The following is an 11,259-nucleotide window of genomic DNA, read 5'->3' on the forward strand; positions in this document are numbered from 1 at the left end:
TGCAGCAGCTGCCCCCTGGTGGTCAGTGTCCTCCCACAGGGGGAGCACCGCTCAGCCAGAAGCTGGGCTCACGGCTGATGAGTGCAGTGGTGGTGATGGGAGCCTCACCCGCCTCTGCGGCAGTTGGACATCCCTCGAGGGCTCCCAGACTGCAAGAAGGCGCAGGCCAGGCTGAGGGAAGCTCCCCCCCCCCAAGGTGCATGAATTTTTGTGCACCAAGGCCTTTAGTAAAATTATAAAGATTTATTTCTAGAATATGTAGTTCCCTCTTACACTGATCATTAGTCACCTGCACAGAGGACAAGATGGCCAGTTGAGGTGACAGAAATCAAGGAGGACTAGGTTTACAGACCACTCCTTATTGTCCAAAGAGCCCTTTCAGGAAAGTTTGCCTTGGTCACTAAATAAATGAGGTCTCATCTATGTTATAGCCAGAGGCCACTTTGTGAGGTAGTAAGAGGGCTGCCTGAGGCCTTCTCCCAGGCCTTGCTCCTGGTTTCAGGAAGTCCCAAGAGCTAAGGTGTTTGCTAGGGAGAACTTCCTCAGCCTGGGCCAGTCCCTCTGCCTCCTGGTTCTGCTGGAGGACCCAGCTACCCAGAGAACAGGGACTACAAACCAGAACCCAGTTAAAACCACAGGCTCCCAACTCTAACAAGATCTTAGTCCCGACAACCTTGGAATCTACGCTCCCTGTAAAAAAAGTAAGACAATTCATGTGTAACTGTAGCAGCTGCTCTCTAATGCTGGGAACCTTCCTTGAGAGTGCTAGTAGCTGACCCTAGTGACCACAGGAGACTGAACCCAGGCCAAGAACAGTAAGACATATGTCCCAAGTGTCTCCCCAGATGCCTCTTCTAGTTTGTCCCACTCACAGCAGCTTCAATTCTGGTTTAAACCAAAGCAGCTACATGTATTGCATGAGACACATGTGGGAGTAGAGGAGCTCCCAGCCCAGAGGCTGGCTGAGAACCCTAGGGCATGGGTGGCCCTGGACAGTACATGCTTGCTGGGGAAATCCTCCAATGCACATGCTTCATAAAAGCCACTTAAGGATGCTTCCCCTCTTCTTTGTTATCTCTGGGAAGCATGTGGGCTTGGCAGAATCCCCAGCCATACAGGGAAGGATGTGGTCCTAAAAGAAACCCCTGCTGGCTTCTGAAATCATGGGCCTGGGGCACCTCCTCAGACCCTAAGGCCTGAGTGTAAAGCACACTTAATGTCCCGTTATCACAGAGGTACCATCTATTCTGTAGGTCAACTGTACAAACATTGAATTCTCTAGACTGGCTTCTGCCAATTCAAAATGTGTTCAAGGACTGGAAACTAATTTATTATTTGTATTAGGCCTTATAGATGACAAAAAAGGGAAAAGACTCTACTGAGCTCTCCCTGCACCAAAACCAAACCAAACCAAATAAAACTCTTAAGAAACACAGCCCAACATAAACGTCCCACTTTGGATAGGTCATGCCATACTTTTCCCAACAACAGAGAGGTGGCCTACAGTAACCCCAGAATGTCACTCACTACTCTTCCCTACCACCTTCTGACAAATATCCGAATAATCTCTAACTCCTCAGAAAGTTGTCAATTAGGGAGGTCTACAAACTGATGGTATGTGTGCAAGGTTCATGCAGAATGAAGTGCAAACCTCACACTGGGGTTTCCTGAACTTGACTGAGCTGCCGATCACTGTGGCCGGTGCAGGAGCAGCGTCTAGTTTGGCCTGCTCATTTCCAGAGGATCAAGTCAACTCTTCAGCCTTCCTTTCAAGGCCCTCCAAAGGCTGGTCCTAGTCCATATTTCTGGACTGGTCTCTAAAGCCTCTTGCACAGAGACCAGCCCATCCAATGCTTTTCCAGCATGCCTTGTACTCTCCCATACCCTCTGGAGTGTTTAGTCAGAATCATATCTTTATCCAAAATGGCATTCCCTCCTATTTGTGCCTATTAAAATGCAGCCCAAAGCCTGGCTCCACCACGAGTCTCCTGGATCTCTGCACACCTCACTGCTCTTTCTCCTGACATCAGCTCACTGCCTGTCACTCTGCGATTTATCACGTCTTGCCCTGGACTGCAGCGAATGGTGTGTCTCCTCTCAGGGCTCAGACCATGGCCCTTCCAGAGTGTAAGGCACGAGGAATGAGGGGATGCACAAGGCCATCCACATGTTGCTATGACTGAAATGAGAGCTACAGCATGACAAGGTGTCATTCTTATTTAAGTCCTCAGTGTGAGGCCAGTTTTCAATGCTTGGTGAAATGAATTTGAGTAGTAAGTAAGGATTAAACCAATAGCAGACACAGTTTTCTTTCTAGTTAGCACACCATGAAGCCTGCTGGCTGGCAATAGGAGGACCCAGGAGCAAAAGGCACCACAGGCAAGTGAAGGGCTCAAGTGACCAGCACTCCCATGGGTTGCTCACTCAGCTGTAAAGCTTTTGTTTACTAAAGAAAATCCAAGGTGGCCAAGCTCTGGGGTCATGCAGCTGTATCTGCTCTCTGGCCCACTTGCCAGGTGCCCGACTACAGGGACTGTGTTTGATACTTCCATCTCCCTCAATGCTTACTTGTCAGCGGTTGTTCAATTAATACTTGCTGAATAAATGAATTTCTCTTTATTCAGAGAGTCCATACAGGTACCTTCATATGTGCAAAATTACTGGAGAAATACAAGTTGAATCGACACAGAGAACAAATACTGCCCACACTTCTGCAGAGGATGAGTGTTATCTAAGCCACAATGTTTACACTGTCTGATTCCATCAACGACCATCACAGAGTTGGAATGGAAGCCAACAGGATAGAGAAAATATCCAGGGTGTGGAAATCATTACACCTGCATCTCTCTACCGTAGCATTCCGAACCATCTCATGATCTTGTAGGTGATACATGGCGTTCACAATAAATCAATGATGTCCGATGATGGCTGGGAGTTTTCAGGAGGCCTTGGCTTTCATCTTGGACAGCAGCACCTCGTTTCTGCGGCCCTCCTGGAGGGGAAGCAGAGAGAGTGTGTATAGAAAGGCGGTGGCAACATTAGCACCCATGTGAGGCCCAACTGGTCTTGCTGTCCTTCCCCCAGTCCCACGGGAGATAACTGCTGACCAACTAAACCAGCCTCCCACCACGTTGTCACCAGTGTGGTGAAATTTCCCGGCGACATGCTGACCTTCAATACCAAATTAGCTATGAGACAACCACTGTCTGCACTGTCAGATTGAAAACAGGGTGACAAGACTAGGCACTGTCACTCCAAAAGACTTCCTGAAGCCTGTAAAACCTTCCAGGGGACAGACGCTGAAAGCAGAGTTATGTGCCGTTCCTGGATTACTACAGGCAGCAAGGAGAGACGGGGAGGTCCTTGGAGACAGACTAAGGAGCACAGCAGGTGAAGCAGTAGCAAAGTTCTTCCTCTGACAATAGTGAAGGTTAATAATATCCTTAACTTGAAGACAGAAACTCACAGAAGATGAGAAATATGCATCAAGGGACACCTTCCCCCTTAAGAATGAGCTGTGTGAGATCTATTACTGTATGTGCTGAGGGACATTACTGAGGGAGGTCATGGCCCCATCCCCTGCCTGTGTAACTGACATATAGTGGTATGAGGTCACCTCTGTATTATTTTATATTCCATTTTTCAGACATCTTCAAAGGCTTCTCACTGTGTCGTCCTGCCCTCTTGTTCCCACTGGCTTTCATAGCTCAGGACACATCCATCTGCTAGCAAAAATCTCCACCCCTTGCCCTGGCCAGTGGTTAGAGCACCGGCTGCACAGTGAAGGGTCTTGGGTTCGATTCCCAGTCAAGGGCACGTATGCTCCCGGGACACAGAAATAGAGAAAAATACTGTAAAAACACGACTATCTACTTGTTCTATCTACGGTTTGCTCCCGCCCCCAATGGGGCTCTTTTGGGAGGCAATCAGTCCATGCTTCTCTCTCACATCGATGTCCCTCCCACCAGCCCCCTCTCCCCCACTCTCTCTGAAAAGCAATGGGAAAAATACCCTCAGGAGATGATTAACAACAACAGCAACAAAATCTCCACCCCTTCCCTGGGCCATGTCACAAGGAGCTCTGCTTCAAACTGAGAGGTGAAAGTGGTAGTAGGAAGAGCCTGGAGAGGTTGAGCTTGAGGGTCAGGCCTCTAGCAGCCAGACCCATTAATGTGGAAGAAAAACTTCCTTTCACCCTTGAACTCTCTGCATACAAGACCCCAATGTCAGTGTTTCCACCTCCTCCCTGGGCCTAGGTGCTCCCAGCTCTCTGGAGGCCCTTTGCTCTTTCTGGCAGCATCAAGGCTCACGGCCACACAGCGCTGGTTTCATTAAGACAAATGCCAGCTCACTGTAGGGTTTACACTCATCTCTCACTCCGCGCCGAGGCCTAGACAGGCTCTTGGACTGGGGTAAGGCGGAACTCTTCCGTCAGAAGCAAGGTGCTCAGACACTTCTTGAGCACATACTTTTGGAGGGGGAGGCAGTTAATTTTTCTTGGGGGTGGATACAGAAAAATGGTGAAGTTTCCCTTTCAAAAATTAGTGACTGAAATTTGCTTGGGAGAAAAACCTTCCAGTCTCCCCACCTCCCAAATTAGGGAGGGGTAGAGATGGAACAAGAACAAGTAGACAGTCGTATTTTTATAGTACTTTTCGATACTTCTGTGTATTTTTTAAAATTCCCACAAAAGATAAAACAAAATAATGAATAAAGAAATTAGCTTTAATCTTCACGCACTTCACCTTCTAAAAATGAGGCAAAAACAACACAGAAGCCTGAACCCACTGAGGTGGCAGAGTCCCAGCAGGCGTGATTCTGTGCGTCACACCACACGGAGCGAAGCCTGAGCTGTCAGGAGAGCCATCCAGGCTGTCACCCCGTGGGTGTGTGCACTGAGGAAGTCCCATGCAATCTACTAGGAGCCTTTTGGGAGACTACGGAATGACACTGTTTGACAGAAAGAGTCCTTTAGGCATTTTTTTTTCTAGAGTAAAAGGGAAAATGTCTCCTTGCCCGTTTCCTTCCTGCTTAAAACCATAGGGGCCTGCTATGCGCCAGAAACAGCACATCTGCTCACTCAAGATTATGTGTGCAAAGCCAGCTTCAGGCTTCAATGCTGGGTTACAATTTAAATCTTTGTTTGGTGACCTTGTCAGAGATGTGGTTTAGCAACACAATTAATTGATATAATACTGTGATTAAGGTGATTTGTGATTTCAGAGTATGTGTAGTTTCCTGGCAGACCTGTTATTAACAAACTTTCCCAGGGTGAGGGCATGAATTAATGTGCTCAATTAATGGGGAGCAAACTACATGCAATAAAGAGAGGTGAGGTTCTGGACAATAATACTGTGCTCTGCATGACGAATCATTATTGCCCAGCACAGGTGCTGGGGCCAGGATGTGGTGGGAATTCAGAATTCGGGAGTAGAAGACCAAGCATGTGGGGAAGAGACAAGTAAAGAAAGCAAGACAGAGAATGTTCTGGGAGAAGACTCCACCCTGGGATGAAAATCCAACTTTCAAACTAGTTTTCTACCCCAAATGAGATCTTATTTGGAACTGCAGCATGTAAAATGTCAGAATTACTCTGGCTGAAGGTCTGAGGAGCAACAAGGAAGCCACCATCACCAGCTCCTCCTCAACTCCTATGGTGGCCCCAAGTCACCTCAGAGGAGCTTGTGGAAGGAAGTTTAAGGTTTGAGAACACCGATATATGGTTGCTAAATTAAAAATTTTGTAACAACCACAGAGCAATGCACTATCACCCTTATTTTATAAGATGAAGGTAATTTTAACATAAAAAAAAACAAGAGGCCATGCTATTTTTTAAAGAGGTTAGGTCGTTAAATAGAAAACATTTAGCTGTCTGAAGAACATACTACGTTTCTCCTCCCTTTGTTTCCAGCTTGCTTTGGAGGGAAGAACACTGAGGCATGGCAAGCACCTGGTCTAGGGGACGTCCCTAGCTCTGAAGGCCCCACCTGTATCTCTGCTGGGAGAGAACTGTCTCAGGAGGCAGGAACACAGAAGTCTTGGTGTTTAATGCACCTGAAGGAACCTTTGGTAGGAAGGAACATCTATCTTTGGAGGTCACCCTAAGTCTTCAGCCCTGAGAGCCTGTGGTGCAAGAATGAACTTTTCCATTTCACTTTTATTTGCTTTGACTTTGACAACACATACTTATCCTCCCCAACTTACTTGTTTGTTTCTGCAGGGCAGCGCTGGCATGTGCAAGCAACATTTGAAATGTAATGCTTATCCTCTGGCCTTCTCTCTTTGTGAGTTACTTGAATTAAAGGGAAAAGAGTCCCTGTTTATTCCCTGCCATCTCACTCACTGGCCCTTCCGCAACTGCAGCTCCAGCCAGACCTGGAACACCTTGCTGGGTCATTGTCTGATGCTGCCCAGCCTTAGGCCTTCTCGGGACTGCTCCCTGGCTGAAGGACTCTTGCTCTGCCCATGGCCAAGTCTTTCCAAACTGAGAGAAACCTTCCCTACCACAACATGTACATTAGTTCCCCTTCAGCAAAGACTGAAATTACTTATTTATTATTACTGGTTTATTACGGCTTGTTTCCTTGCTTGTCATGTCTCCCTGAGATCACGACATAAGCTTCTTGACTGAATCTGTTTCACAACCTGAGACATCCCCCGGGGCATGCATGGTAGGAGCTGGAAGAACACTTAGTGAAAAGATGAAAGATTCTGAAATGCCCATGGCTCCCAAAAGCTAAACTACAAAAAGGGGAAGGAGAAGTAGGGCAAGAAAAAAATGAGGAAGGAAGGAAGGTCTTAAAACTGTACAAGAACAAAATTATCACTATGGAAAGATTACTAGTATATTTTTTTATTCTGTAGACCAAACACTAAAATACAACTTACCTTTAGTGCCTCTGTATTTTCAGCAACCTTTAAACTCACTTAAACCACATGGATTTAGGTTAGAATGGGGGTAGATATTCCTGGAAATAAAGCTGCTGAGATCTGGGAAGTGACAAAGTAGTCTCCTTTCCGGAAGATCTCTTAAGTAAAGGGCATACATTTTTCTTTCTGGAACAGTGGAGAGTAACCCAGCCCAAATGCAGGGAAGAAAAGAAAGGGACAAATGAAATTCAGCGACTGGTGGGTGTCACAGGTACTAGACACAGTGCTAGATGCAATTGTCTCTCATCCGACCCAACAGAACTCACCAACGATGAAATTAAGGCTAAGTAACTGCCCAAGGGCACAGCTGGTAGTGGTAAAGGTAGGATTCCAACCCAAACCTGGCACACTTCAAAGTTCACTCATCCTACACGGCTTCTCAAGGATCCCCCCACACCCCGATCCTAAGGTTGAGGGGAGAAAAGCTCTAGGTCTAAATCTGTAACAAACATTGTTTCTAGGTGGCCCGTGAGGTGGGCCGATGCTGCCATTTTATAAATTTAATGTGCTTGTCAAGTGTTAGGAAAATGAAAAAAGATGTGAAGTCTCCTGGAACATTCAATTAGATCCTCAGGATGGCTTCAGAACAAGGCGATCATGACCTACCCCGATGCCACCCTTCACGGTCAGATCTCACTGCCACCTTCCCTTTCCCATCACAGACCAGTAGAAAACCAAGGAAGTGCTCTGGTTTCTAAAGGCTCATCTGGAAGTGAACATAAATCTCCCCACAGCTATACAAGCCTGGCCAATCTCCCTCTTACCTCCTTGAACTCTTTCACAGTCTTAAAATACAGCCTCTGTTTTTCCAACAATTCCAAGTACTGGTCATTCAACTGGTCTCTTCTCATTTTGTTCTCTTGCTTCTTCTTTTCCATCTGTTGAAACATTTTGGGAAATGGTAATGAAAAGACATGTTCTGACCAAGGGCTGTTGGCAACATCCAAAAGGCAACTATTACTAATATTTTTATAGATTTCCTCCCAGTATTTTCCTTCTTTATATCACTTTTGAGGTTGGTTTATCTACTTACATGATATTGCATAGAGGTTCTATTTATTCAGCTCTTTTCCTATCACTGGGCATTAACTGCTCCATTTTCATTGTTTTGTTTTTTTGTTTGTTTGTTGTGTGACTAAAAACAATTCACAATCAACCAAGCTATTTTGCCCCCAGAGGATAGTTGGTAATATCTGGAGACAGTTTAGATTGTCGCAACTTGAGGAAGCGGTGCTACTGGTATCTACTGGTAGAAGCCAGGGATGCTGCTAAATATCCTGCAATACACTGATAGCCTCCATACACCAAAAAATTATCCAGCACTGAGGGGCCCACAGCATGAAGCCTGGGGGAGGATGGAGAGAATGAGGGGTCAGGAGATACCTTCGTCAGGACAGCATCTCCTAGTAAACAGGAAGGAGAAGCCAAAGGGGAAAATGCCAGCAAGTTTCTGTTTTCTTTACTGTTAGCAAGAGCAGCTGAGGAGGAGCACGGCGGGTGGGAAGTTCCACCACACTGAGATGTGGGTTGAGACAGGCTCATGGTTAGCCAGGTTCTCTGCTCTCCACCTACCTCACACCCAGGCCATCAAAAAGGGACTCCATTCATTCTCTGTAACAGAGCCCATTCCACCTTGGTTAACTATCTGTGTTCAGGCAAGTGCTGCCTCACACCAGCTCTCACTTTTGTGGATGAAAAATCTTGTCACTAGTGACACCTTTTTTTTTCCTCTTTTGAGAACAGTATTTTTCTACAGGGAAAACAATACGGAGGGATTTTGCCCTCAGTTAGTTCATCACTTGTGAGATGAGAGCATAGGCAGCCTGGATGTCTGTCTTCTGTGAGTGGGTTTTCATGACAGGTCCCACAGGCAACCCTTTCTTCCATTTGTTTACGTTCTGGCATCACTCACTGGACCACTCTGCCCCAAGATCATGAGCAGATACCCTAAGTCCCCAGGTGGTTCTACAGCCTTGCCTGAGGACCGTATGGTGTGATACATTTTTTTTTTTTTAACAAGAAACTGCAGCTGTGTCTGGCTTTTAGACAGTCAGCAAATCTGCTTAGCCACTGACAAAAGGGCCCAATATGCAGAGCCACAATGAGGAAAAGCACGTGTAACTGGGTGATTATCTGAAAAGCAACCTCTGGAGCTCCCACCCTTTTCAGTTCCTCTACTTTCTATTCTGACTTCTGAGGCATTCAATATCCTCTCACTTTAGTAGAATTCAGTTCAGCAATGACTGCATTTTTTTTTTATAGGAGGTTCCTAAAAACTACAATGCGCCTGAGATCCTAAGGAATCAATCTTTAATGGCAGAATGTCAGGAACCAAAGATGCAGCGAGGAAGTGATGCTGATGAAGTTGGTTTCTCATCTGTAAATAGGTATGACACCACTCACTTAGGAGAGCATTAAGAGGATTGGCATAGTCCTAGGCACAAGCAGGTTTTCAATCGTGGGAGATATTCCTAAGAGCTGCCTTTGGGCCAGCAGTGCGGGAGGTCCTAGGAGCCGGCCCTGCCCCTGCAGGGGCATGAAGATACGTCTTCAGGACTGAGAACAAATGAGCGAGAACAGACAGCAGAAGCCTATTCTTCCCAGGGCCTTCTCTTCTCCATCGCCAGTATAAAACCCGCCTTCTAACCTTCATTCTACTTTGCTTAATTCCTTCAACGATCTGTTCCATCTGACGTAAAAACTGGTCCCGGGAAGCAGGGGAAGCCATGGCTCTGAAAGAAAAACGAGCAGAGGTATGACCAGCACACAGGGCTCTGAATAAGGGGGAGGTACCATGGAGTCAGCCCAGTCTGGGGTACCCAGATGATGCTCCAAGAGGCAACTAGGCATTTGCAAGTGGACCTGTGGAAAGCCCAGAAAGTTAAGAATTCTGAACTCTGAAGACATAAAAATGAACCTGATTTTACAATTGAATATTAATCTTTTTTTTCAGTTTTCCTACAATTTTCTTCAGTAACATGTATTTTCTTTAATTAAAATTCCACTAAAATTAACAAAAACTTTTTTACTTTGAATGATAGGAGGTACTGCTTAAGAAATGAATTTTGAAAGATAAATATCACATGATCTCCCTCATTTGTGAAATATAATGAACATAAACTGATGAACTAAAATAGATCCAGAGACATAGAAGCATCGAACAGACCATCCAACCTCAGAGGGAAGGCAGGGGAGGAATGGGGGGAGGGTGAGAGATTAACCAAAGGACTTGTATGCATGCATAGAAGCATAACCCATGGACACAGATAGTAGCGGGTGAAACATGTCCTCAGGGATGGGAACAACTGGGGAGAGGTCAACGGGAGAAGAAGGAGACATATGTAATACTTTCAACAATAAAGAATTAAATAATAATAATAAAATAAAATAAATGCAAAAAAGAAAAAGAAAAAAAAAGAAATGAATTTTGTCTGGCCAGTGTGGCTCAATGGTTGAGCTTCACCCCATGCACAGGAGGTCACTATCAGGGATATGCCTGGGTTGTGGGTTCGATCGCATCGATGATTCTATCTCTCTCTCCCCTTCCCTTCTTCTCTCTGAAATTAATAAAAACATATTTTAAAAAAGAAATGAATTTCATTTATTAGTTCTTATAAATCTGAGGATTTGAGACACTGCTCAAGATTAGTAGACATATTCAGAGATTTCCCTAAAGCCAGGCTGGGAAACCTCGTATTTCTAGAAGCAGCAGCTGAATGAGTAGATTTCCTGAGGTCCTAAAACATTCCCCTTTGCCTCCAGTCCCACAGAAGAAGTGACATCAGAGGGGTCAGAGCACATGCATACCATGATTAGGAATTCTTCCAAAAAATAGCACTCATCACAAAAACACCCAAACTGCAGACTCTCTCAATGGCCAGAAAGGAAAGATGAAGGCATCACTTTTAGAAATATCACAAGGTTGTAAGTCACTAACTGAATTTTTATCAGGGAGCTATGGGTGTTTTCAATTAGAAATTAAGCTTAAAATTTAGAGCTTGTAATCTATTAAGATCTTAAGTTACTAGTCACCTAGTAGAGATTTGTGCTGGATGGGAAGGAAGCCTGCTATATAGACATCAGGCCCTGGAGCTGCCTGGAGGGTAGATGGGCCAATGGGCATGCATGCCTCAAGGCGGGTATGATTTCAATATATCAGTTTAGTACATCCAGTTTTTGGAGAAAATTCCTATCTGAACAAAGTACTTTAGAGGATGCACATTAACTTAAAACAAAGTCAACCAGAAGATTTCTAAAAATCTTTTAAAAATTATACAGATTATACCCCATCTGGGTGGCTCAGTTGATTGGAGCATCGTCCTGTACATC

The 11,259-nt window shown here is 45.3% G+C and overlaps 1 protein-coding gene across 1 annotated transcript in view; it reads right to left on the reverse strand.

Annotated features, from left to right (window-relative positions):
- Positions 1–2,593: 2,593 nt before the first annotated feature.
- The window catches only part of CCDC93 (coiled-coil domain containing 93), a 72,311-nt gene continuing 63,645 nt past the window's right edge, over positions 2,594–11,259 (reverse strand). The window contains exons 20-22 of the mRNA XM_015567769.1: positions 9,578–9,727; positions 7,695–7,808; positions 2,594–2,992 (exon numbers count right to left, since the gene is read on the reverse strand). Coding sequence (XP_015423255.1) covers positions 2,939–2,992; positions 7,695–7,808; positions 9,578–9,727 — 318 coding nt within the window. The 3' untranslated portion in view covers positions 2,594–2,938. The remainder of the gene's footprint in view (positions 2,993–7,694; positions 7,809–9,577; positions 9,728–11,259) is intronic.

This window comes from Myotis davidii, unplaced genomic scaffold (assembly GCF_000327345.1).
Source record: "Myotis davidii unplaced genomic scaffold, ASM32734v1 scaffold3, whole genome shotgun sequence".
Taxonomy (NCBI): Eukaryota; Metazoa; Chordata; class Mammalia; order Chiroptera; family Vespertilionidae; genus Myotis; species Myotis davidii.